Genomic DNA, 27,925 nt, shown 5'->3' on the forward strand with positions numbered 1-27,925 from the left:
TCATCCTTCATATCAAATATATACAAAATTAAAAACTACTGGAGCTGGTGAGGAAGTCTAATCCAATTTAGAGGTTATTTTCCTAGATGAAATAATAGTCATTTGGTTAAAGCAGTGTTATTTCTCCAGAGCCGTAGCCCAGATGTCATCAGCAGGCTGGTCAGGGAGAACCCATCCCTGAGGAACAGCGCTACCGTCCGGGTGTTCTGCGGGAACCAGGAACTGATCCCATTCCCTCCTGTCAAAGGCCATAAAAACAAATTCGATTTTTACTCAGTTATTTTTAGTTGTTTGCAGAAGTTATTTTTGGTTAGAAAACCGACCTTATTTGTATGAGCGCAGGAAGGGAGCGCTCGGCCTGTGTGTAGTAATCGTGGAAGGGCTGAAGAGGATGATCGGGTGGTAATTCAGCTTTAAAAACAGACAGAAAAACACAGCTCACATACTGTATAAGACATGTCATTTTTTGTATTTGACTTGTTTGTGACACTCCTTTCATTTATCATTGAGTGTGCATGACAAATACTGCCAGCCTGTGGTGCCTGGACCAAAAACTGTATTTTTTTATCCCTCATTAATCACTTTAAGTTCTGTTTAAGGTCTGTGAAACCCAAAGGACAAAGCAAAATAAATTCATTCAGGATCCCAGATTGCCCTGTTATAGTTTGTTTGTGATAAAGACCGGCTGACTCTACATTATGCATTGCGTGTAAAGCCTGTATGGGAATTCATTCGGAGGATAGGGCCTGTGTCTTGTCTCATGGTGTGTTCACACCAGATGCGAATGAAGCGTTAAGTGCGAGTGATTTACATTTTAAGTCAATGCAAAGATGCAATAGACATCCCATGGGCAAATTACGCAATTTGCATGAATGACACGCCGCGAATTGAACGAACAGGAAGTAACATGTAATTCGCGCTAGTTCAAAAATCTGAACTTTGTCGGATATTCGAGCCGCGTTAACCAATCAGGAACTTGCTCTAGTAGTGACGTGTTTACGATGTAGCGAGCTGGAGCAGAAATATGAAACAAGAATGGAAGACAAAATCATTATCACTGTATGACACATCTTTGTACTTTTATAGAAACGTGAATAAAAAGGATCTTGCTTGGAAGAAAGTGAGTGAGGAGGTTGGACAATCTGGTAAGATGTATAAAACGCTACATATACATATATACATAAATTAAGCGTATTTGCATCTGATTTTCACAAACGAATGTTACGAATGTCACACATGAATAGGGCTGTAATGATTAATCGTGTGTCCCATTAAAAATGCCTGTCTGAAATCGATTCAGAATCGATTTTAAATCTATTCTGTGTGTCATGCACAGCTTGTGCGTGTACTCCGGTGTTTTGGTCAGTAGAAAGTCCTTATTAATCTAAAATCATTAAGAGTTTGATTCGTTTATAACGTGCATTTAAAAAAGCAACACTTGTTAAACAAAAACATTCAAAATAGTCTTTATTATCATGAAAATACCTAAAACAATTTGAAGAACAGCAATATAAATATTTTTATAGACATTTCCTGGAATAGCGTTTGTAATGCTATTTCTTCTGTGGCACAAAAAAAGAGTTTCTGCACGAGAGCGGCCCTCTGGTTTTGGGATGTGCCAAGATTTCACCGTAATATAGTTAAAATTCATTCATTGAGAAAATGCGCATTTGCACGATTAATCGTTACAGCCCTACAAAGGAATGCCGCAAATGTCACACGCGAATGCCGCAAATTTCACATACGAATTTCACATGCGAATGCCGTGAATTTCACACGCGAATGCCATGATTAAAACACGCGAATGCCACGAATTTGACACGTGAATGAATTTGCAGCAAATTTCACACACAAATGTGGCGAATTTCACACGCAAATGAATTCCCCGCGAATTCCAACCACAAATACCACGAATTTCACACGCAAATGAATTCCACACACAAATGCCAAGAATTTTACACGAATTTCACACGTGAATGAATTAGCAGCAAATTTCACACACGAATGCCGTGAATTTCACACGCAAATGAATTTCCCACGAATTTCACACACGAATGAATTCCCCGCGAATTTCACACACTAATGAATTCCCCGCAAATTTCACACACGAATGCCACGAATTTCACATGCAAATGAATTCCACACACAAATGTCACGAATTTTACACGAATTTCACACGTGAATGAATTAGCAGCAAATTTCACACACGAATGCCGCAAATTTCACACGCAAATGAATTCCCCACGAATTTCACACACGAATGAATTCTCCGCGAATTTCACACACGAATGCCACGAATTTCACATGCAAATGAATTCCACACACAAATGCCACGAATTTTACACGAATTTCACACGTGAATGAATTCGCCGCAAATTTCACACACGAATGCCACAAATTTCACACGTGAATGAATTCGTAGCAAATTTCACACACGAATGCCGCGAATTTCACACGCAAATGAATTCCCCGCGAATTTCACACGCCAATGCCACGAATTTCACATGCAAATTAATTTCACACACGAATGCCACGAATTTTACACGAATTTCACATGCAAATGAATTTGCCACAAATTTCACACACGAATGCCAAGAATTTCACACACGAATGCCACAAATTCACACTCGAATGCCGCCAATTTCACACACGACTGTCACAAATTTCACACACGAATGTCACAAATTTCACACACGAATGTCACAAATTTCACACGCGAATGCTGCAAATTTCACACGCGAATGCCGAAAATTTCACACGTGAATGCTGCAAATTTCACACAATTCTCACACATTACAGATGAAAAATCTGTTCCAAAGTTTACATTTACATTGATGCATTTTGCAGACATTTTTATTCAAAGCAAGCTAAGCTATATTCAGGGTGCATTCAGCACCTACTAAAATAAAAACTTCAGATTTCTGAAAAACTCCATTTTGTATCCTCACATAAATAATTCCACCGTATTATTTCTAGAAAACTAATATTTTGGAAGTGGAACAGCATGGAGATGTTTGATATTATATTGAAACTTTACAAAAACGCTAAATGTATAAAGTTATAAACATTTACATAACTCACAAGTAATTTAAGTTATTAGAACAAGGTATTGACAAATATTTTTACACGAATGCCGCAAATTTCACTTGCGAAAGCTGCGAATTTCACACGCGAATGCCGTAAATTTCACACGCGAATTACTGAAAATGTTAAAACGTACATGCAAAAAGTTAATTTGTGTCTGGTGTAGACCCACAGTCAGTATGTGTACTGTTTTTAAACCCCCAATTACCTCCAAACAGCATCGACTCGACCTCTTTCTTCTTCTGCAACAGCTTCTCCTTTTCTTTTTTCTGACGTTTCTCCCGATCACGTTTCCGCTCTTCCTCCTGCTCGCCCTCTAGCATTACCCTCAAAGCTTTCTCCTCTACCGCGTAGACAGCTGTGCGTTTTTGGATCAGGCTCCTTAGACGCTCCAGATGACCCTCAAATATCACATCACTCTCCTTTTCTGGGAACAGGCCTGTTTGAAAAAAAGAAAGAACGATCATTCAGTTTTATGTACTTGTGTTTCGTTGATCAAACTATGTCAAATTTGTTAAACCTCTCACTATTGCATTATATGTACCAGACAAGGTGATCAGAGAAATGTGGTTTATTCACATTTTAACACCGACAGTTCTGGCTCCAAATTTTGATTGAATAAGTTGCATTTAAAGGGGTCATATTATGAATTTTTTTTAAGGTGTAAAATAAATATTTGGTGTCTCCAGAGTACGTAAGTGAACTTTAAGCTCAAAATACCCCACAGATAATTAATTATAGAATGTTAAAATGACCACTTTGTAGGCCTGAGCAAAAGTGAGCCGTTTTTGGGTGTTTCATTTTAAAATGCAAATGAGCTGAAGAAATGCAAACACTTATCACAATGATGGTAGTTTATTGTAATTGACACTCAATTGTGCTGTCAAGTATTTTTTCTTTCTCTCTTTCTCCCTGCACTAAATGGCAGTGCTGTGGTTGGATAGTGCAGATAAAGGGGGCGGTTTTATTGTAATTGGCCTTGCTACCTACCTCACAAAACAGGCGAAATCTGAACTACCAATTTTTTCACATGCTTGCAGAAAATGGCTTACCCAAATTAAGTTACTGGGTTGATCTTAATCACATTTTCAAGGTTGATAGAAGCACTGGGGACCCAATTATAGCACTTAAAACATGAAAAAAGTCTGATTTTCACGCTATGACCCCTTTAAAGTCATTAAAGTCATTCATGGGCAAACATTATGCATAAATGAATATACTGCAATCATAAACAAGCAACAGTTAAGATGCCAAATTATAGCACGTGGTTCAAAGTGCGCTATTAAATGTGTTCTCAGTTTGTCACACAAGAGAAAATGTGTATTTTAACCAGCCGGACAAATGTGAATGATAAAAAAACGCCAAGAAAATAAAATAAGTTAGCAAAATCTTGGAAAAATAGGCAGGATTCTCTGCTTTCAAGCCCACTCGCGGGAAAGCTGCCGTCTGGCTTTCCCATACCGCTAGAATCTGAATGCATGCTTGCATTTAGTGCTGCACAATTAATCGCATCGCAATCGCAATCGCAATGTCAGCCTGTGCGATTATATGACAGCAAAATGTTGCAATTATATTAAATAAATAAATGTGTGGACTTGTTAACACAAACTTTCTGATAACAGTTTGATGATTTCCCTTGCTGTTTAAAAAAAGAAAGAAAAACGAACAAAAAAGGCAGTGCACGTGTGTGCTGTGCGTCGTCACTTATACCAGAGCGAAGATGGATGCAGAGGAGGTTGACAGTGATCTGGTAGCTAAAAAAACCTCTATGTCTGTTGTATGGCGGTATTTTGGATTTAGGATTACTGACACTGAGCAGTTGCTACATCACGTGGCAATACGAAAACATTTCTAGTTTTGCAAATACACATTTTAGCTAAACTGTGTGTGGATTTTCCTTAAAACCCATCAAGTTGACTCATGATACCATCAAATATAATCGCAATCGCACATCGCAATATTAGCATCAATAACCGCAATGGGAAAAATTACCCAAATCGTGCAGCCCTACGTAGTGCTGCACAATTAATCGCATCGCAATCGCAATCGCGATGTCAGCCTGTGCAATTATATGACAGCAAAATGTTGCAATTATATTAAATAAATAAATGTGTGGACTTGTTAACACAAACTTTCTGATAACAGTTTGATGATTTTCCTTGCTGTTTAAAAAAAGAAAGAAAAATGAACAAAAAAGGCAGTGCACGTGTGGCATGCACGTGTGTGGTGTGCTTCGTCACTTATACCAGAGCGAAGATGGATGCAGAGGAGGTTGACAGTGATCTGGTAGCTAAAAAAAAAAACTCTTATGTCTGTTGTATGGCGGTATTTTGGATTTAGGATTACTGACACTGAGCAGTTGCTACATCACGTGGCAATACGAAAACATTTCTAGTTTTACAAATACAAATTTTAGCTAAACTGTGTGTGGATTTTCTTTAAAACCCATCAAGTTGACTCATGATACCATTTAGTATAATCGCAATCGCACATCGCAATTTTAGCATCAATAACCGCAATGGGAAAAATTACCCAAATCGTGCAGCCCTACTAAATAGTTTCATAAAAAATATGCACTTTTAAACCACAACTTCTCATCTATCTCCGGCCCGTGATGAGCCAGCGCAACCTCACGTAATACGTCATCACGCCAAAAGGTCACGAATGATGTATGCGAAACTATACCCCAGTGTTTACAAGTGTGGAAAAAAAACAGTTTTGACGTTATTGTATGTTAAATGATACTAATTAATGTCTTTGTGTCAGTTTATTGGTTAAAATGGTCGGCAAATGTGCGTTTTATATATGTAACACGTGACCTTTCTACGTCACTACGCAATTACATCAGGTTGTGCTGGCCCGTAACAGGACCGGAGATAGACGAGAAGTTGTGGTTTAAAAGAGCTTTTTTCTTGCCAAAAGTGACAATCGTTTCGCTAGATAAGACCCTTATGCCTCGTTTGAGATCGTTTAGAGTCCTTTAAAACCCAGTTGAAAAAAACTGTTAAGTGTTGAGTTAAGTATTAAGTGTTGGGGTCCATTAAAGTCCATTAAAATGATAAAAATCCTGGAATGTTTTCCTCAAAAAAACATATTTCTTCTCGACTGAACAAAGAAAGACATCAACATTTTGACTAATGCTTTAAAAAAATCTCTTAATATGACACCTTTAAATGCCTGGTGGTGCACTGAAACAATACTAAATCAATGCATTACCTCTTCTGGCGGCAGCCTCTTTCCGAAGTTTTCTCAGCTTTTCCAGGGATTTAAGTATGTCCTGCATTCTCTTGGAATCTGCTTGTTTCTTTCTGACCTCTGAAAGCACAGCGTCGGCCGCCAGTTTTAACTCTTTCTCCTGCATTAGAACAAAATGTATGTGCTTTATATTACTATCTACTATTTACATTGACATGCATCTATGTGTGTGCATTTGCATTCAATACTTGTGCGCCCCCTGTTGGAAGAAACACTTTACAACACAAATCTTGCTCTCACCCTGTTTTTCTCCTCCACTTCTTGAATGCGTTTAATCTGCCATTTATCCACTTCTGCCTTTCGTTCAGCTCTTCTAGCCTCTTGTTCCTGCTTCTCCTCTCTTTCCGCCATCTTTCTTCTCCTTACTCTTGCTCTTTTTTTACTGATCAGCAGCAGTTTCCTCTGGATGTTGCAGAAAAGCTCAGGGTCCTTCAGGTCGGTCATACTCTCCTGTATGATGTTCTTCAACTCTGTGGCTCTTGAGAGCATTTCAGTCCAAACACTTTCGCTCTCCAAGTTCTCCTTCAACATCTGACACACTGCATTTAACTCGGACACCATGTGAACAGTCCCATATAGCTTCTTTTTAAACTGAGAAATTGAAAGTTTAGGCTTTGGCAGCTCGAGTGGTTGATGTTTTCCTCTCTGAAGCAGGAAACTCTGAAGCCACTGCTCATCTCTCAACCTCTGCCTTGATTCTTCATCTAATGCTGAGATGCTTCTGGCTTGGTCCTGGTAGTCATCTGACCAGGGTCTGTTAGGTAGGTAGTTCTGGTTGCTGGTGGTGTCTTGTCTGATGTTGGACTGATATGAATGTTGGTTTGGTGGGAAGTGTCCCCTGAAATGGGAGTTTGGGGGAGTCCACTGGTTTTGAGTCCACTGTTGTTTGTCATTGTATTGAGGTGGTTCAAGGGTTGGAGGTGGTCTGCTGGGGTCAAAGGCTGGATACGGTCCACCAGGGTTCACTGGTGGGAAAGGTGGCCACTGATGCTGTGCTGTCGTCGGGGGTGGGTGCTGATACATGCTCCATGTGTTCCCAGGTCCGGGTGGTGGAGGTACTGGTGGTGGTCCTGTATAAACTCCGCTGTCTAAACCCGCTGGGTTATTAAAGGGAGGTGGCGGGAGATTCGTGTAACTGTATTGTTGAGAGTTATCCATCATTTCATTCTGAAATCACGTAAAATATGACACTAAATCAGTCAGTGGTAACGCGCTAACAGGGAGCTGCTTCACGAAACCGGAAGTTGTGACGGAAACGCTTCTAGTACGCCTTCAAAATAAAACCGCTAAAAAGTCTTCATATTTTAATTAAAAGTGAGGGGATTTAATGGAACATATGTTTAAATACGAATTTAATGTTGTATTAAATAAAAAAACTGTATATTATAAAACAAATGTGTGTTTGAGTTGAAGGACATGAAGCGCTGCGATTGGAAGAGCGATGACATCAAAGTACCGCGAGGACACCTCGAAAGTCCAGCTATTAAATCACTCTCGCGATACTCTGATGTCATACTAATCTGTTTGGGCATGTGAATTATAACGTGTGTAAATTACTTGATTCATATATTTATTTAATTCAACCATTGTGTCCCTCGCTGTATAAATCGGTCATCGTTTATTCAAAGCATTATTCTCAAATTTTATTGTATTTTGAGCAATATTCCATTTTATGATAGATTTGGTTATTACGTTTTATACGTCGTTTTTGTTTAATATAACATCTAATTTGTAATGAAACCATCATTCATGATTTGGTGATTTTCTGGTTTGCATACAGTTTAATATAATTGAAGTGCTGCATTTAACATCATAATATTTACATGATAAAATTATCATCATATTCTTAGCTAGATAATCTACTTTTGTTAATTTAACCCTTAAACTGCCAGGTTAAAGGGTTAAATGGTGATATGCGCCACCTTTAAATTAATATTACTCTGGCATTCTTTGGTCTAGAAGCAAAATCTTGGTCTCTTTTTAAAGAAGACACCTTAAGGTTTTTCACGTGTTTGTTTCATGAGTTGTGAATATTAAATAAATGAAAAATATACCATCTTAAATCTATTTTAATAAATAATGCAATAAGATATTTTATCTTGTATAAAAAAAACATACTGTTTACACCCAAAATGCTAAAAAAAATAAAGCCAGAAGTTTAGTCTCAACTAAACCAAAATTTCAAGTTAAAATTAGAAAAAAATGACTAGGTGTCCACGGTTAGCAGCATAACCTTGTCACATATTAATAAACTATTGTCACTGCATTATTATTAATGCAAGAAGGTTTTGAAATATGAAAACTATATTCCTTAAACAATCCAACAATATATAGTTTGTCAAGATTATTCCAGGTTTATAGGATATTAGTTATAAATAAATAAATAATCATTCATATGTATTCCTATGGGGTCAATGACCCTAAACAAAATGACTGTCACTACACAATTTCTATCATCAAATGGCTTTGAACCGTGAAAACTACATTCCTAGAACTTTCCAACAATATATAGTTGATGAAGATTACTTCAGGTTTATTGGACATTAACAAATAAATATGTATAAACACCATGCGCCCACCTGTTAGCTGGTGACATTTTAGAAAATTAATACGTCATTCATATGAAATCTACAATTTTTAGAGCTTTCCTACAATATATAGCTTGTCAAGATAAGTTTATGTTTAGACTAAGAAATTTTTGTTTAAAATATGTTAACATCCCACCTGTGGGACAGTGACAGTTATAGAGTTTTAACCACACAGACACACATTATTTTCTATTATCTCCATACAAAAGTGAACTCATCCAACGTTGTACTTAATTTGAGTTTAATATATCCTCTAAGAAAAACAATAAAAAATACACACTTTTATTACAATTTAAGTAGAGGAAACGGAACATTATCCATATTTCCATGGTGAGATGTTGCTCATGAATTTACCCAGGAGAATTGGTAAATAGCTTACTGTACAGAGAAAGCTACCGCACTGACACTGAACCTTTTTCCAAGTAAAGTCGCTTGTTTTACACTTTTGTAATCGGCACATACAAATCAATCCACTGTTAGGCCCTTTTGTGCATAAGGGAAATAATGACACAACAATTCGATATCAGATTATAACAGACATGTCCCTGAAAAATCCTCTAAACCCATTTACTGATTTTTCTTTTTTGAACCTAGACACATAGCAGCTTGAGTCTAATAGCGTAACCGGACATGCTAAACAACAATCAAAGAAAAATAATTCAATGTGCCAAATTTATGTAAGCTCACTCGGAAACCCTAATTTAATTGAATAGACCTCATAGGCAACAATACTGCAGATTGAGATGCTTTAGTTGTAAATGTGGTTCAACTACAAAAACGTTTAATACTGGAAAACATTAATGCAGTCTTTGAATGATTGAGAATAGAGATGAACCTTAGTTAGGACATCTATTAATAGTACTGTCTAACAAGTATAACCAGTGCATGACCAAATGTGTAATTCTACTCCAAGCAGGGCAAAGTGTGACATAAAGAATCTGAAGTCAAAATATATTACTGTATTTTAATGAGCAATCCTTACTATTCATCTCTGTTGCCAAAACAATCAAACAGTTCATAAAAATCACTTGCATCATCAAGTTATTAAGAATAAAATAAAACGTTTTTTTTTTTTTACATTTTACGAGGATTAGCTCTCTCTAAGAGGCATGGTGTCAGGGGCATTTGCTTGATTTCAAACATTAAGCCATAATTCTTTACTATGAAGGTAGAAGTGGGTGTTAAGGATTACAATTTTCCAAAGTGAATAACAAATCATCACAGGGGTACAGTGAGTAACTCGACTTGGAAATGGACCCTTAGAAGACGACGAGCTGGCTAAATGATCGGTGAGTTTAGTTTTTAGCTGCATCGACTTGTCTTGGCCAGTTTTCCTCTTCAATCCCAGAATCATACTCTTCCTCGGAGGACTCTTTAGCTGCAGCTCTGAAAGGAGGGAAAAGCAAATGGTCAAGGAGAAAAATCGATCACAAGTCCCTTTTGTTAAAACGCATGTACAAGTTCTTAACCGGAGAACACAGACTTATTATTAATGTAACATTTGAGAATAGAAAACATAAACGTGACCTATGCTGTTTAAGGGTGCGTGTACGCCACATAAATTGTTTCCATAGAGGCGTTTTTTTCCACACTGAGCGCGAGAAGTTATTTAGGAAAAAACAAACAATAACTAAAAGCAGGACGTTATTAAAATAACCCTTTTAAATGCTAAAACTGCTAAATTTACCAATCTTTCCATGTGTGCTCTCACCTTATGTATTGCGGTTGTGCTTTTCCCTTAACCACATCCTGGGTCACCTCCACGGCCACAATATCAGAATGTGGTACTTCAAACATTGGATCTAGCAGCAGTTTTTCCTGTTGGATAAATATTATATTACGTTATTGCTTTAATAATTGAATGCAATTATTGTATGATTATTATACCACAACACATTTACTTATAATACAAAGGCTCATGCTTCTGAGAAACAAAAAACTTGAAAGTAAACAGCAGTTTCTTACCATTATGGATCGAAGTCCACGGGCACCGGTTTTACGTTCCAAAGCCAATCTGGCGATGGCTCTCAAGGCTTCAGGCGTCACATTCAGATCACACTAACACAAAGATGCATAGTGTATTTAGAAACATTTAAACATTCAGTTTGAATTAGCGCTATATTTTTATTATGTCTTGATTAAAAGCACCATAAATATCTGCCTATATTAATAAATAACGAAAGGGAAATGGTTCAGTTATTCAATTTCAACATTACCAAAATTTGTCTTTGAACATCTAAAAGTCGAATTGATTTAAAAAGAAATAAATGTGTTCGTATATTTGGTTCCAACCTTGTCCATGCTGAAGAGAGCCTGATACTGAGGCACGACAGCATTGCGGGGCTCGGTGAGGATTCGGACGAGCGTCTCCTCATCCAGACTGTGCAGTGGAACGACAACGGGAAGACGTCCAACAAACTCTGGGATCATGCCAAACTCAATGAGGTCTCTAGCCTCCACATGTTTCAGAAGCCTGTCCTTCTCCTCGATCTCGGCCACAGCATCCACCTCTCCACCTGTGCTGTTGGCAAGGTCGGCCGCTGCTGCTGCCCTTCTGCCTTTTCCCATGTTAGATGGCGTTCCGAATCCAAGGTACTACACATGAAATATAAAGTGTCATATATATTTTCTTATGCACTGAATTTGTAAGTTAATATAATGGAACTGTCCACTTATCAATATCTTTAAAACATTTCATAACTCGTGAGAAAGTTTCCCAAATGTGGTCTGGAGGACATATACAACTGTGTCGTGTATAAAACAGTGAAAGGAAAGAACAATGTACAAAACAACAAAGGGCCCAAGACTGAGACATGCGGAACACCATACTTTGCCAGCTCTAGAATAGACAAACTCATTCAAAACACAAAGTGGTAGTGGTCTGATTGATAAGATTGATTAAGCTAGGGCCAATAAAAAAACCAAAAAAAAAAAAAACCCACACTGACTTTCAAGGCTGCCTAAAAGTTTTGCTCTGATCTATAGCGTCCAAGTTGGCCATGATTAATATTTTATTAGTTATGACCAAGAAGTAGGGCTGGGTATTGTTTAAAATCTTTCGATCCGGTGCCAATTTCGATACCTCCGTTTCGATGCCGGTTCCTAACGATACTTTTTCGATACCATGTTTTAAAATCCATTGAAACATTAACAAAAATACATTAAACACACAACTTTTATTTTTCACCTTAATTAAAACAAATTCTGGTAACAGTTCTCACTTAGGGTAACATTAATAAAACTGATTGTGCTTTTTGGATAGGGGTGCGCCAGCAGACACACTTTTTTTTTCAATCAGTTTTTTTATGAAAATAAGGAAACAAAAATAAAGAAATTAAGAATATAATTAACACTGCTTTATTTTATGAAATGTAAAATGGTATTTAGCTTGGACTAACCGTATTTGTGGGTTCATTATAGCTGCAACTTTGACAAAAAGTTACAATATTTAAATGGGTGACTGAGTTTTACTGGGAAGATTTGTATGCATGTTTGTTTTTTGTAAACAATACTCAACTTCATAATTATCAAAATATTAAATACATTTGGGATTTTTAAAATGAGTAGAAAATGCGTTCAATGTCATTTCATTCAAGTGAAATTAGCAAACCAGTTAAATGGAATTTTAGTTTGTTTTAAATAACGTGCCAGGCTTTGGGCTGCGCGTGTGCGTCAAGTTTAAACTATAGACTGTAAAAAATAGGTTTAAACGCATCGTCCATTTTGCGAGACAGGGGCATGAAGGCTTTGCGATGCGTAGAGACAGGCGCGAGTATTTCATAAGCATTGAGAGACACAAGCTGCGCGCGTGGGTCAAGTTTAAACACCTTGTCGAGACTGTTGTGGGAGACGCGCGCAAAGCCTTGCCATGCGGAACCAGGCGAGAGTAAATCAAGCAGAGACACAGGCTGTGCGCGTGCTTTAAATTGAAACCCCTCGTCACTTTAGGAGAAGCCCCGTTTTGGTTGACGTGCCTTTCACGGAGACAACACGGCCATGCTTGCGCTAACTCTATTGGTAAGACTGTCACAAAGACTTTCTTCTAATATTGTATCCTTACACTTGTGTTGGGTGACTGCGAGTATTTTCAGAAATCCTCCAAGTCACGTGGTGGTGGACAGCCAATCGCCGGCACTTTAGGTCCTTACACGCAAGTACAGGCTCACAGACACAGCCGCTTTTGGAATCGAAATTTGGCATCGAAAGATAAATCATTTTTCGATACTCAAAGTATCGAAGTTTTTCATTCAATATCATAAAAGTATCAACGTTCGGTACCCAGCCCTACCAAGAAGACTTTTGTTCGAATGCGAATAAAACCTCTTTGTCATGCGTCAATGTAAGTTTTTATAACACACCTTCTCATTCTTTCTTCTGCTGATGATTCGGTCAAGCCCATTAAATGCTCCAGATGCTACAAACAGGATGTTGGTGGTATCAACTTGCACAGTTTCTCCTCTCAGCTTCCTTGTGTTTTTCTCAGGAACATTTACAATGGTTCCTTCTAGGAGTTTGAGCAGACCCTACAGAAGAAAAAAAAGTGGTTTTGCTTACTCGGATTTAAATAAAACCTGACTTAAATTTGTTTTGGTAGCACAGCAAAAAATGTAGTAAAAATCTGATTTTTACTAAATGCATTACTAAAGCCACATATGTATGACCAAAGCAAATCAAGTCAAGTTATTTAGTAAGGTTTCGTGGGCACTGAAATGCTGGAGATAAAACATTGTAGTGCGGCACAACACAAACAATTTCATGGCACATTCAGGGCTCAACATAAAGGACTGCTCGGTGGCCCGGGGCAAGCGTGAGAGATGTTCGGGCCAGTAAAAAGCATTTGTCACTTCCCCGATCGGGACAGTGCTTCACCCTCAGTCACTAAAATATATTTTCATCAATGTATATTATTTAACATCTTGGAAGCAGACATTTTCTTGAATAAAACATGACAAAAGAAACAGACTTTTTTTATTGGGGCCAGTGAAAGTTTTGGCAGGGAAATTGAAAATCTGAACCACTGGCCCGAGCGGGCCAGTATAAAAAATTATTTATGTTGAGCCCTAAGATAAAAGAACAAAAGTAAAATTTTAATATTTTTTAAAGTTAGTCCTAAAGATCAGTGTCGAAAAACAATAAGGAATTATATCCAATGTTGACACCAACGTATCCGAGTTGTGTTATCATCTGGTTCATGTTTAATCACAGACCTGCTGCACTCCTTCTCCTCCCACATCCCTCAACTGATGGATGCCAGGAACACTGCCAATCTTGTCCACTTCATCCAAAAACACAATGCCTGAAAGAAATTACCATCTTTTTAAACATGCATATTAAACCATAGATCTGTACTATAACATTTCTGGGCAAACTAGTCTGAAATATATTATAGGCGTTACCTTGCTGAGCCTTCTCAACGACATAGTTAGCGTCCTGCAAAAGTTTGGCGATGACTGACTCGATGTCCTCCCCCACGTATCCCGCCTGGGTGAGAGTGGTACAGTCACAGATGGCAAAGGGAACGTCCAGGCATTTGGCCAGCGTTTGGGCCAGAAGGGTTTTCCCTGTAACACAACTCAGTTAAGTTAGCTCTTTCTCCACAATCCTCTGCCAATTATACAGTTTTAATTTACATTCTGGTTGATATTGTTTTCATTTAACATTATTCCTCTGCAATCAGCATAGAAAACACTGTGTTCACCAACATGAAAAGTGTTTCTCACCCGAGCCGGTGGGACCCAGTAGCACAATGTTACTCTTCTCTAGTTTGATGTCAGTATGTGTGGAGTCCAGCACTTCTCCTCCTCGCTTTTCTTGAGGTGTCTGCTGGTTTAACTGCTGTTGCATGGAGGCACCCAAAGCGTTTCCATGAGGACTGATCCCAGCGATCTGCAGAAGCTCTAGACAAATTAAACACATACATTAACTGGGTTCAAAACAAAGTTATTAACATCAGCGATAAATCACAGACAATAATATTTGACCTCGGCGCGCAGTAACATCATATAATACAGATCATGGATATGGACATACACTTACTTGTAAACCTGTATTCGTCCTCTCGTCGTCTGAGCTCCAGCTCTATAGAGAAAGGAGGACAATTATGAAAATATCACTACTTGTTTAACAATACAAAAAAAAACATTTAGTTTTTATGCATATGCAAGGGTCCGCATACAGTGTGCTTTAGGGCTGGGCAAAAAAAGTTATTTTTCGATTAATCGCTTTATTTTGCGTAGCCGACTCAAAATCGATTTTAAAAGAGCAGAATCGATTTTTTTTTTGTCATATTTATTTCCGCAAACATTGAACGTAAGATTAACATTAATCTAATTACTAGTCTTCTTCACTAGATGTCACCCTCTTTTTTTGCCTTGCGCGATGTTACCAATGAGCGAGAGGCGAGCGTGTCATTCATTCATTCTGTGCTTAAAATGGCGGTTTCAGGTGGTTCATCGACGTTAATGCCACCTTCACATTAAAAGTCAGAGGTATGGAAGCATTTTAGATTTTACAAGCAAGACGACGACGATAGTACTGTGGCTTTTAATTTCTTTTTATTAATTACCCACTTGTAAACTGCTGCTCACTGTTCTTTTTTATTAATATAGTATTTGTATTAAATCTTTATTCATTGAGTTGAATTGAGAATCGAGTATAAAAATCGATTCAAGAACCGGAATCCAAAATTGAATTGAATCGATTTGATGGATTGTGAATCAAAATCGAATCGATCTGGAACATCTGAATCGATACCCAGCCCTAGTGTGCCTGATGCAAATTTTGTCATCAAAATAGTGTCTGCGCACTCTATGCACCCCGCCAGATTTTTGTAACCATGCATACTTTGTACTCGTAGGTCGCACATGCTTGTGCAAAAGAATTTAGTGTGTAGCGTTGCATTTTGTCGCAATGTGCATGCGTCAAACGTCTGTGTTCACTTACATTCAAATGAACTACGCTATACAAGGCTCCGCGTTCGACCTGTTGTAATGTTATAAGGAATGCATTAAACTAAAATTTTTTTTACATATTTCTGGACCAAACTGAATTTTGCATTGAGGAACTTTTAAACTTTTGTTAATTTAAATGGATTAGAAAAAGTTAGCGATGACATTATTGTTGGTGTTTGCCAAATCTCATTGAGTTATACCGATGGAGGAACCCAAGTCATATGCAAGTACAAGAATATCATGAAAACTTGTGAATAAGCTCTTCTCACTTGCTAAGAAACCATACAACAGTGGTTCTCAAACTTTTTCTGCGTGCGGCCCCCCTTGTGTATGGTGCATTCCTTCGCGGCCCCCCCAAAGAAAATTTATGACAAAAACTGATAAAATTTAACATTTTAATTAAACAAAATATATTAAGTTTATACGAAGTAGTGCTGTTGGTTAGTATCCTTATTTTTTTTAGGTTTAATTACACAGAATTCATGATAAATGAATGTATTTTATAAAATGTCATAAAACTGGGGCCCCCCTGGCACCATCTCGCGGCCCCCCTGGGGGCCCCGGACCCCAGTTTGAGAACCACTGCCATACAACACTTTAGCGAAACCACAAAGCACTAAAAACACAATAGAAACTTTATAGTCAAACCCTGAAAAAAAAAACACCCAAGATGTGTGATTGGCACTTTTGTCCAGAAAAACTTTACCTGCTACATGTTCTCAGAGAATCAATAAAAAAAATGTTTGTTAATATTTGTAGAGAACTCAGATGCGAGAGCTGCTAAACGCCACCATCATCAAAAATTTGATAATTATATTGACTGGATGCTATCGGCACGTATTATACATTCATCGAATAGTTTCGCTTCAAATCCACTTAATCCTGGCCTCAGGCCATTCAGAAATACAGGTTTGTTGGAAAAACCATAAGAGCAACAATTTGTAGATTTTTTCCACTAGAGATTGCTATTACAAAGCACCACAATAAATCTTAATGATGTTATAAAGGAGAGTGAAAATCCTTGGGAACTTTTGGGATAATTTAAATACACATTTGCATTAAATATATCAAACTGTACAAGTGGTTTTTGGATATTTTATTACAAAAATCTTACATATCGTGGGTTTAATATGAGTGCTCATTTACAAGAAAACATGACAGACGCATTTTGCATCTGAGCTCTTTATATATTTAATAAAGTATTTCTATATATTGAAATATTTTAATTATTTTAATAAAGTAAATGGGGTCGATTTTATTTTTATATCATTTTTTCTCTATATCCCATTGAAACCTTTCTGAAGATACCAATGTGAATATATATCCAGCGTAAAACGAATGGCCTTTTAAACGTGTTTTTTTTATTCAGCAGTACAAACCTCGAGGGGTAAGAGAGGCCTGTTTTTCCACCTCCATCTGCTGGGTTCTGGTGCCTGCCGGCATGTTGTTGTAGATGCGTTTGTAATGGTTGTACACAGCCACTGAAAGAACCTTCTTAGCATGATCCTGACCAACAACATACTTATCAAGATAAGCATAGATCTGCAGAAAAACAAAAACAGAGGTCACATGGTAACCATGACCAGAGGCCATACTGTAAAACCTCAAAGTTTATTGAACTCGTACCTTTTTAGGTGGTGGAGGGGGTTTCTGCTGGAAAGCCAACTTGACGGCCTCCGCCGCCGACTCCGGGTCTTTACTCAAGCTCTTCTTGGTGTCGGTTTCAGAGAGCACCACAAAAAAGTGGTGACATTTTTCACATTTCACAAAGCGGGTTGATGCTGCCAAAGAGAATTAACATCTTATACAGAGCCAACAGTTTTAATATAATGAAATAAAATCCTGCCTGGTCCTGCCTTCAAGCGCACCTAGCGATATATAGTTTAGACATGAATGAATGTGAAAATATGTTATGCAACTAAAAAAATAATAAATGGATGATCTGAATAGCTATTAATAAATAAACATAGCACATGCGTCCCGTTTACATGACTAGTACAAATAAAAACTAAAGCAGAAGGATGGATCATAAGCTCTGTCACTAACAAAATAACTACAACACTGAAAATTAAATAACTTTGCAAATGTTTACACCAAACTACAGCAGAATTGCCTTCCACCATCTTAAATGTTGCAGTGGCCGTTATTTGGCATTTTTTATTATAGGCCCATAAATCTTTCTGTTCCTTAAATTGTTGTTCCTAAAGGCCAAAGTCGTTTATTTTTATGTGTAGGCAAACGTACACCCACAGTCGAACGCACACCCTTGAAAGCATAGTTTATTTGACTTTGTTTGAGTGTACATAGACGTTCGACACAAGCGCATTGCGACAAATTGCAATGCGTCTCCTGGGCTGCATACTACATTCTCATGTACGCACATGCGCGACCTATACATACGAAGTATGTGTGCATACATGCACATACATGTACTATTCTGATGACGAAATTAGCGTCATGCGCACTTAACGTGGACATTTACGCATACTTAAAAACTGAACTATACTTCCAGCTTAATGAAAAGACATTCAGATGTAAAGCCAAAGTCTGACAGACAGTAAAATGACCAATCATTATTCACTTATTATTAACGTCGTTTTATATTGTGTTACACAAAACAAAGACTTATTCAAACAATACTATTAAGTGTCAGATTCGCAGTCTTGTAAATTTTTTATTTCTAATTCTAATTTACTGTAATTTGATTTTTGCCATTGATTTCTCAATGTTGGTCAACCACTATTAACTCTTTCGCTGCCATTGACGAGATATCTCGTCAATCAAGAGAAAACCATTCCTTGCCAATGACGAGTATTTCCGGCTTTCCACAATACCGCTATTATCCACCAGGTGGCGCCCTTCCACAACTTTTTAAACCCGGAAGTATAGCCCTACGGCAAGCGGCTGCATGTCCGTGTCTGTTTTAAAGATCGCTCTGAATGGGATCTCTATGAAAAGTCTGTCACAAAAATTTTATTATCTCTGCTTTTTGCTCAAAATGTGGTGTTTTTGCAGAAACCTACCCATATTCAAAAGCTGATTACAAAAGAAGTACTGAAGGTAGGATGAAACAGTTTTTTTGTTTGAAAGCAGATGGTCTGTTCTTTCATTTGGTATATTGTATGTTTATATATTTAAAGAAGAAAATTTTTCTGGAAGGCAGTAAACTTCTGTGAAAATCATGAAAAACGCTGGCGCTGGCTGGCAACTTTTTTTTTTTAAACGCTGGCGGCGAAAGAGTTAAACATCCCTTTCAAATTCACATGGGGTATCAATAAAGATACAGACTGGGTTTTCATCATCCTGAATATATGCACATTTTAATGTATCACATCAGAAAAGAGTGATGGAAACGGCAAGTTTCAATAAAAATCAGTTAATTCGCAAACAACGTTTTAACGCTCACTTGGAGTGTTTTTGACTTTTGCGAAAAAAGTAAACGCAAATAAAGGAAGATGGAAACAAATTTGCAGAATAAACGTAGCGAACATTTTGTTTGTTTTCTTTTCTTGCAAATTTAGAAAATATTTGTTTCATGTTTGGATGGAAACCCAGCTACTGTTTCTCCACAGGTAAATACGACCTTTGCTTTATATGCACGTAACTTGAAACTGCAATGTCTCCACTTAACGCCTATATTAAAAGATGCATACATTAACTTGCCTAAACAATTTGGTCTATAACAGGGGTCTCCAACCTTTTGTGAGCAAGAGCTACCACAATGGATAAAACAATCTAGGGGTTCTTTTTGATATAGTCTTCACAAAACTTTTTATTTTATTTTATTTTACATATTGATGTGTTTTATGATTGCTTAAAATGTTAACATACACAAAAGAAGCTAAGCTAAAATAAAAAAATATCTAATAAATAAATATTAAAATTGAGGCTATTAATAGAATGTGCTTTGGCAGGAATTCGAACAACTCTCAGACTCCGTGCGGGCAACCATGTTGGTGACCACTGGTCTGTAATATCTGAAAATGTTTCATTCTAAACATTTAAAGCACGTTTCACTTCCTTCAGGCCCCAATAGAAAAGCAACAACTACGTGATTTATATTTAGCACTGAACAGTAAGTCCTGTGAACACTCTGTCCTAGTTACACATGCTCAAGGACAGATGAAACCACAACTATTTGGAAAGGTCAGTAAAAACCGGAATCACCGTGAACGCAGCAGATAAACATTTACACGGATAACCGTAAAGATGAAGTACTCACAAACAAATGTTTCAACGTGCGTGCAAGGATCTCCACATTTGGGGCATCGCAGCTGACTTCCTCCTTTGCCCGAGTTATTCGAATTGGTTCTTTTTCCACTTCCGTCACCAACAGATTTCTGACAAGGAAAACAAGGTAATGAATGTCCATTGTGGCTGGGTTAATCATTTCTCCACGGTCCCTTGTTGACAGACAACACAAAGTTTATCAGTATTACCTTCCCACCATCTCCATCTTTTATGCCATCTTTCGAAGCGTAATACACGGCCGTCTCCGAAAAGGACCTGATAGGGATACGACGTGACACTCGAACCTCGTGAGCTGCCGGCCGGCTCAGTGACAGTAACTGGACTCTGGATCCTGATATTCCTGTCACAAGCACAAAAATAGGAATTTAATTAATGACAATAAATACACTTTGTAAGAACAGAGCTTGTAAAAAACTTGTTTAAGTGCTGGTATTTACAAAATACTTGATTTATAAATAAAATCATATATTGAGGTATTGATAAGAGATTTTGTATATGATGACTTTTGCCATAAATTAAATCATAAATAACAGTTCATCCAAAATAAATATGTATGTAATGTAAAGTTGTGTATGTCATTTTAATAAATATTTGGTTACAATATTTACTGTACAATATTGCATCACACATTAAACAGAGCCAACTCTTCTGCTTCATATTTTTTGCATTAATTCTTGACTGTCAACTGTCCAATATTTGTACCATATATTCACTTCTAAAAACTCGTTCCTGTTTTAAATGTACTCTATAATTATGTATCATTATTGTTGTTATTAGCTCACTTGTATGTTAGCCACCTAGCAGTGACAGTGCTAAGCAATCAAACACACGTAGATATAATATAACAAACACAAACATAACTCTTTTCTTACCTTTATGAGCTGAATTTAAGATATTTCTTGCCGCTGAAACACATGTACACGACATGTTTCCGTGCTGTTTGTTTTTTTAACTGTTGTTTTGTTCGGGTGAATCTGAGGAGCGCTGGGTGGTTAGCGCTAGCTGATAGCTAACCAACTGAAATCCATTCAATACAGGCCCGAACGATAAATGACGTACAAACGAAACTACTTGCGACTACGATAACAATCAATCAAAGACATTAATATATTGAATAAGTTATTTTTGGGAGCCGTTACACGCGGTTGATCTAAAGACACACTGTTATCTGATCTAGATACTGTTAAAATGAAGTAAACAACGGATGACACTCTCGAGTCTGTGAATCGTTCAGTCAGTGAATCATTTGAGTGGAAGAATCGATCTGTGAATCACCTGATTCGAAGAGGCTGTGCGTACGTGCTAAACTGTCGTGTGTATTATAAACCTTATTTATTATGTAATATTGACAGGCAGGATAAATGAGTGCTAAGCATAAATTATCGCATTCTCTTGCGCGGTGATTCGGTTAACTGCTGAATCAACCGGTTTGCGGAGGTTTCTGCTGGGTCTTAAAGCCGATGAATTTAAGCTGTCGGACATTTTTCCAACAGCGGGCAATTGTTATATAATAAAATTTTTATTTTTCCAAAATGTCTGTATGTGTTTGTGTTATGGAAAATTTTACTTAAAGTGTGTTGGAGGGGCGTCCAACCAATTTTAATGGCTGAAACTCCTACAGGACATATTTATAACCTTGGATCACGTAAAAGACACCCTTACTTTGATGTTGTCACAATTTCTAGAAACAGTATACTATGAATACACATGCATATATAAATACTTTTTTTTATTTATTAGTACGCCAGAATCAAAATCAGACATTTTCTTAAAAATTGAAGCTTAAAAGTAGAGGAACTTTTATTGTATTTATATATTACCCATGATAAACAATTTCTTACAAATTTACATATGCTGTTTCATCTTGAACATACAGATTTGTTTTTGCAAACAGCTTGTTATTATTTTGTACACTTCTTTTGCCTGAACAAATATTTTTTTCTGATGCAAATAAAATGTAAATTTTATCGTTTGTATCTGGCTTCCAAGACCAGCCCTGTTTCTTACACACAGCCCTATGTCTTTAACTAAATGCTGATACAGAGATAAAAAACACATTAAACTGTAACATAGCCTTTGTTATACAAGTATACAAAATGTTCAACATCCGTGATCAACAAATGTCAGACGTCACGTGCAAGTGTTTTGAGAACTACATACTTTCAGATTAAAAGTCCTTATCATTCGTGAACGTTTAGTGCTGTCACTGTTATCATTTATCACTTTTGTGGAGCCCACACCTCTTAGATCTGCACAGACATAAAAGAGCATAAACCAAAGTGCTTTAAATAAAAAACGGCCAAACAAGAAATGTGTTCAGTAGTGGGCTCTTTGCAAATTTTTCTTTCTGGCACGTAATATTAGTGTTACAATTTAATGCATCTCTTATGGCATTTAAACCGCATAAAGCAGTAATACATTAACCTTCTATGTTTTATTGATATTTGTTAAATTGTACTCTGTCACTAGTTTATTATATATATTTTTGTTTTCTTGTTCACTTTGAATAATTTTTCTTGATTATGGCATTGATCTACGCTTAGGTTCAGTGCGCATGCGCACGTCACATCCGACTTTGGTTGGCTGCTGGGATCGTGACGTGTGTCGGAGTTTGTTGGCTGCGGAAGCTGCTGTCATGTGATTCGGCGCGAGGATACGATGCTTCTTAAATTTGTGGATAAAAAACGCTTAAAGGTGATTATATTTAATTAATATTTATATTTTGTATTCGTTTATCTGTCTCCTAAGACACTGTCTTCTAATTTACATCGCTGTGCAGCGTTTACAATCGAAAACTGTCAATATAGCGCAGAATGATGATGTGTTTTCAAACATCTCGTGCCCGTTTCTAGTGATTTTAGTCAGGAGACAATCACATTGTGCGTTACGTAAGAATTGTTTTGTGTGTGCGCAAATTGCAATTCTGACATTACATTAAGATCATTTTGTGTTTGTCTATTGTGAAATGCATGGCAGAGTGTAAAATCGAAAGCTTGTCCAACAATAATGATCCAAGTCTTCTTTTCCCCGTTATTTAGACTGCAAGCATTGATCTGATGTTGTCAGTTGTTTTGAGATCACGAAGTCAATATCATTTGCATTTCAGACATGGAGGAGATAAGAGTGTCTCCTGATTATAACTGGTTCAGAAGCACTGTACCTCTGAAGAGGGTAAGTCAATTCCTTCACTATTTGTGCAAATAAATAACCATCACATAACACCCACAGATTAATACAAATGATATATTATTTACATTATGACTAATGCAAACTTTCCTGTAGCTCACCTACACCAACTCCTAAAATTATGTAGAGATAATGGGAGTGTTGTCAAGTTAAGACCCTTAACCAAAGCCAAATGTATTTATTTTTGACTAACAAGTTGGGCAGGGTATCGGTTCAGATGTTCCCGATTGATTCGATTTCGATTCACAAGCTATCAACTCTCGGGACGGTTTTTATTCTTGATTCTCTATTCAACTCAATTAATATAGATTTTATACAAATACTATATTTATAAAAAAGAACAGTGAACATAAGTTTACAAGTGGGTAATTAATAAAATAAGAGATAAAGAGCCACAAACCTGTATTTTAAACTCTTTTATTTTAGGTACACATGGGTACATTAAAACAGAACCCATCTCTAATTTTCAAATGCATACAATTATGTAAAATACAATACAATTTTGATGAAAGATGAAAAATGTATGCTGAAAAAGTCAAAACAGTCACATTTCTTGGTCAAACAGCATTAGGTTATTTCATTTCGATTCTTGGCCTTTAAGAATCGATTTTTAATCGACCACGTAACCCGATTAATCGAATAATCGCTTTTTTGCCCAGTCCTACTAACAAGTATGTGTAATATGTCCAGTGACATGATCTCAGTAAGCTTTATAATTGTATGTATTTATTTATTTATTTATAAAATAATTACACAGAATCCACACACATATGTCATGCAAAACTTTAATTTTGTATTTGATTAATCGTGATTAATCTTTTGACAGCCCTAAACAATTATTGTCTTGTGTGTCTTAGATAATCGTGGATGATGATGACAGTAAAGTCTGGTCATTGTATGAAGCTGGGCCTAAAAGTATCCGGTGTCCCATCATCTTCCTCCCGCCGGTGAGCGGCACGGCAGAGGTTTTCTTCCAGCAGGTGTTGGCTCTCTCTGGACGGGGCTACCGTGTCATCTCAGTACGTTCTGTCACACATCAGTCATTCTGGAATAGTTTTGAAAATGTTTCTGTAATTTACCATCCAAATATATCATTATCACCAAATTTTTATTATAATATAAAAGTCAGTTTTTCCATCATATTTGATTGTTTATGAGATAAGCCTATTATTTAAACTACTTGTTGTTGCTTTTATCATGTAATGTAACTTGATATCTTCGTTTCCAGCTCCAGTACCCCGTCTACTGGGATCTGTTGGAATTTTGTGATGGATTTAGGAAGCTTTTAGACCACTTACAACTAGACAAGGTACAGTATATTGATATTTCAATTGGACCAATAGGGAATAAGGATCTTTCTTAACCCTCATCTGTGTCTCTTTGTGCAGGTGCATTTGTTCGGCGCTTCTCTTGGCGGTTTCCTGGCTCAGAAGTTTGCAGAGGTAACGCACAAATCTCCCAGAGTCCACTCTCTGATCCTCTGCAATTCATTTAGTGACACATCCATCTTCAACCAAACCTGGACGGCTAACAGGTACAGACAGAAACATTTTTTAGTCTGTTTTAAAGTCTCCATCCTTATTTTTACTGAATAATTTTCGTTCATAGCTTCTGGCTAATGCCTGCATTCATGCTGAAAAAGATTGTTCTTGGTAACTTTGCCAAAGGACCCGTGGACCCAAAAATGGCAGATGCGATCGACTTTATGGTCGATAGAGTGAGTACTTCTTTATTTTAACTTTTCCAGCCAGCGCCAGGGAAGTGTTTTCTCTTAATTGACAATATAACTTTTCAATCGCGGTGAAAGACTTAAGCATAACGAAACCACAAACAGTTTTGTTGCGCAGACAAGAAATAGTGTTTCATTGTAAATCTAGTCATATTTAGCTGAATGTAAGCCCTGTTGATTTGTTTTTCAGCTGGAGAGTCTGAATCAGAGCGAGCTCGCCTCTCGACTCACACTTAACTGCCAAAACTCTTACGTGGAGCCTCACAAGATAAAGGACGTTGCCATCACCATAATGGATGTATGTTTTGCATTTTTAGGTTTAACAATTACATACAAAATGCTTTATATCATTTTCAATACACTTGAGACACAAATTGTAATTCTTCACTTGGTGCATGTAAGATATTTGACCAATGGGAAGTAGAACTGTGTTTTAAGTCTGGTTACACATACTTCTGGTTTACCTACTTCTCCTGCTGGTTTTACATTTGTGGTAGGTTTTTGATCAGAGCGCCCTGTCGCACGAGGCAAAAGAAGAAATGTATAAGCTGTACCCAAACGCTAGAAGGGCTCACCTAAAAACTGGAGGAAACTTCCCATATCTTTGCAGAAGCGCAGAGGTTAACCTGTACATACAAGTGAGTCTAAAGCAGTGTTTTGCAAACTGGGGTTTGCGAATTGCAGGGGGTTTATAAGTAAATAAAATGTATATAAATTTAAAAACTTTAAATAAATTTAAAGGGGATGTATCACGAAAATCTGACGTTGTTCAAGTGCTATAATTGGGTCCCCGCTTTTTATCATCCTAGAAAATGTGATAAAGAAAACCCAGTATCTTAGTTTTGGTAAACTTTTTTTTTGAAAAAATAGGTAATTTAAATTTGGCTCCCCTTGTGATGTCAGAAGGGGATAATACCGCCCATTATTCTGCACTATTCAACCATGGCACTGTCATTTAGTACAGAGATCAGCTCATTTGTTGCTAATGTGAGCTTCACATACGGACTCTGGGGACAGCAAAGACATATTTGACATCTTAAAACTGTCTTGTGAAATGATCCCTTTAAAAGTAGAAAGACTTACTAATGCTTAATCTGCTTTCATGTAACCATTACACAACACTACAATATATTAGAAAAAGAGAACCAAAGATACGTTTTATGTACCAATAAAAGAAAATGACCAGAAGAAGGTCCAATAACAGGTAATAATAACAATAAATATGTAAAATACTACTGATAAACATTAAAACGTATGAAGAATAAAAGTTTTTGAAGTTAAACATGCAAATGTGCTTTTAAATGATTGAAACATTAACTTAAAATTTCAACGGGTACTTTTCAAAAGTTTGAAAACATCTGGTCTAAACGATAAAACTGGAGACCTGTTATGTGTCTGTTATATGACTACGAGTCTATTGTGTTTTTTTTGTTTTTGTTCTTTAATTTGCACTGTTACTCCGGTTTTATTCTGTAGATACATCTCCGTCAGTTTCACGGCACACGGTATGCTGCCATCAGCCCAGAGATGGTCAGTGCTGAGGAACTGGAGGTCCAAAAATCAAACCTGAGCAGAATTGATGATGAGTCTTAGACCCAAAGGCTTTTGATTCAACTGTACGACATTCAGAGATCATTTGGTATCATTTTTATGACATTAAATCAAATGTGAACGGACTTTAAAGAGCCTATTTTTACTTTAAAATAAACAATATTTTGATAAGTATTACGACTGTAAATAAGTTATATATACGTTTTCATAGAATGCCATATTTTGACCTGGTTGCCTTACACATCACAAAACCAACATCTTTGTTAAATTGCACTTTTTACCTAATTGTTTTTCCAACTTCTATTCTGTGGTATTTTTGTTCGTCCTGTTTTCGAATGGTTTGTTGTTATGTATGTCATTATCTTCGTTGTTCATATGAGTCATGCACTGAAATATAGTTCCTGATTTGGAAAGAAATCTTTATAAAATTTGTCATTTATTTGCTTAAGTAAAACTTCTGAAACACAAAAAAAAGGGCATTGTTGATCATTATTATAGATTTACAATTACTGTTGATAGGTTAATGTAATCTGTGCATCCATTTAGAGCAGCCTGCGAAACTGTACAGAAATTTTATCTGTCATTTTTATAATACAATGTTATGTTAGTTGAATAAGAGGGGTTGGATGTTCTTGGTTAAATCTAAAGTGTTATCACCTTTTTAATTTGCACATTTAACTTCCTGTGTATCTTACACACGGATGTCACACATCAAATAAACAAGAATAGGCTTGATTTACCATATTAAACAGATTGCCGTATTTTCAATTCAAAATGTAACCCAAGAAAATGGGGAAGCAATAGTAACCTTTGTTCTAATATAGGTCAGCTCGCTGACTTTTTTTTTTTAAAGTTTAAAGACATTTAATCCAACAGGAATCCTACAACATAAGCCAAATACTAGCAAGTTAGTGTTGTCGTTAAAGATATTCTTTACCCAAAAATGATAATTCTGTTATCATTTACTCACCTTTAAGTTGTTACGAACCTGTATTAAATGTCTTTGATATTTTGAGCAATGTTTGTAACCAAACTGTTTTTGAGCACCATTGTGTTCCATAGTATTTTTCTTTCCTACTATGGAAGTCAATGGTGCTTCTGATTTCTGCTTTCTTCCTTTGCAGAACAAAGAAATTTGTAACAACTTATAACTTATCTAGTAAATCATGACAGGATTAATCATTTTTGGGTGAACTGGCCCTTTAAGACCACATAAGCCAAGACCAAAGCACGACGAGACCGAATTAAGACCAGCAATCCTCAAATTCATGTAAAAGATTTAAAATAATCCAGACCATAAAATGATAAATAAACTGTAATTGCACAACCAT

At 36.8% G+C, this 27,925-nt stretch overlaps 3 protein-coding genes across 3 annotated transcripts; 1 reads left to right on the forward strand and 2 right to left on the reverse strand.

Annotated features, from left to right (window-relative positions):
- Positions 1–101: 101 nt before the first annotated feature.
- On the reverse strand, positions 102–7,567 carry pdcd7 (programmed cell death 7). Its single transcript, XM_065294229.2, has 5 exons — positions 6,580–7,567; positions 6,301–6,439; positions 3,293–3,523; positions 324–411; positions 102–238 (listed from the first exon to the last, which is right to left on the reverse strand). Exons 1-5 carry the CDS (start codon positions 7,498–7,500, stop codon positions 118–120), a joined length of 1,500 nt encoding a protein of 499 aa, XP_065150301.1. The 5' UTR covers positions 7,501–7,567; the 3' UTR covers positions 102–117.
- Positions 7,568–9,151: 1,584 nt separating this feature from the next.
- Positions 9,152–21,541, reverse strand: clpxa (caseinolytic mitochondrial matrix peptidase chaperone subunit Xa). Its single transcript, XM_065294232.2, has 14 exons — positions 21,001–21,541; positions 20,317–20,468; positions 20,100–20,217; positions 17,504–17,658; positions 17,257–17,419; positions 14,964–15,005; positions 14,648–14,824; positions 14,324–14,488; positions 14,135–14,223; positions 13,286–13,450; positions 11,220–11,522; positions 10,893–10,985; positions 10,639–10,745; positions 9,152–10,313 (listed from the first exon to the last, which is right to left on the reverse strand). The coding sequence occupies exons 1-14, from the start codon at positions 21,053–21,055 to the stop codon at positions 10,223–10,225; spliced, it is 1,875 nt and encodes a 624-aa protein (XP_065150304.1). The 5' UTR covers positions 21,056–21,541; the 3' UTR covers positions 9,152–10,222.
- A 1,134-nt stretch (positions 21,542–22,675) lies between these two features.
- On the forward strand, positions 22,676–27,924 carry spg21 (SPG21 abhydrolase domain containing, maspardin). Its single transcript, XM_065249479.2, has 9 exons — positions 22,676–22,822; positions 23,235–23,299; positions 24,172–24,333; positions 24,543–24,623; positions 24,703–24,848; positions 24,923–25,031; positions 25,234–25,341; positions 25,541–25,681; positions 26,520–27,924. The coding sequence occupies exons 2-9, from the start codon at positions 23,237–23,239 to the stop codon at positions 26,634–26,636; spliced, it is 927 nt and encodes a 308-aa protein (XP_065105551.2). The 5' UTR covers positions 22,676–22,822; positions 23,235–23,236; the 3' UTR covers positions 26,637–27,924.
- Position 27,925: the final 1 nt, after the last annotated feature.

Source organism: Paramisgurnus dabryanus, chromosome 2, assembly GCF_030506205.2.
Source record: "Paramisgurnus dabryanus chromosome 2, PD_genome_1.1, whole genome shotgun sequence".
In the NCBI taxonomy this organism is placed as follows: domain Eukaryota; kingdom Metazoa; phylum Chordata; class Actinopteri; order Cypriniformes; family Cobitidae; genus Paramisgurnus; species Paramisgurnus dabryanus.

Excerpts from the sequence above, each read along its gene's own strand:
- pdcd7 (XM_065294229.2), bottom strand. The coding sequence starts at position 7,500 with ATGATGGATAACTCTCAACAATACAGTTACACGAATCTCCCGCCACCT. Across the intron at positions 6,440-6,579 it reads AAGTGGAGGAGAAAAACAGG|GAGAAAGAGTTAAAACTGGC; the intron begins GTGAGAGCAAGA and ends GTTCTAATGCAG. Across the intron at positions 239-323 it reads CCTGCGCTCATACAAATAAG|GAGGGAATGGGATCAGTTCC; the intron begins GTCGGTTTTCTA and ends GGCCTTTGACAG.
- clpxa (XM_065294232.2), bottom strand. The coding sequence starts at position 21,055 with ATGTCGTGTACATGTGTTTCAGCGGCAAGAAATATCTTAAATTCAGCT. Across the intron at positions 11,523-13,285 it reads GCAGAAGAAAGAATGAGAAG|TACCTTGGATTCGGAACGCC; the intron begins GTGTGTTATAAA and ends TTTCATGTGTAG. Across the intron at positions 10,986-11,219 it reads CTCTCTTCAGCATGGACAAG|TGTGATCTGAATGTGACGCC; the intron begins GTTGGAACCAAA and ends TCTTTGTGTTAG.
- spg21 (XM_065249479.2), top strand. The coding sequence starts at position 23,237 with ATGGAGGAGATAAGAGTGTCTCCTGATTATAACTGGTTCAGAAGCACT. Across the intron at positions 24,334-24,542 it reads GGGGCTACCGTGTCATCTCA|CTCCAGTACCCCGTCTACTG; the intron begins GTACGTTCTGTC and ends CTTCGTTTCCAG. Across the intron at positions 24,849-24,922 it reads CAAACCTGGACGGCTAACAG|CTTCTGGCTAATGCCTGCAT; the intron begins GTACAGACAGAA and ends TTTCGTTCATAG.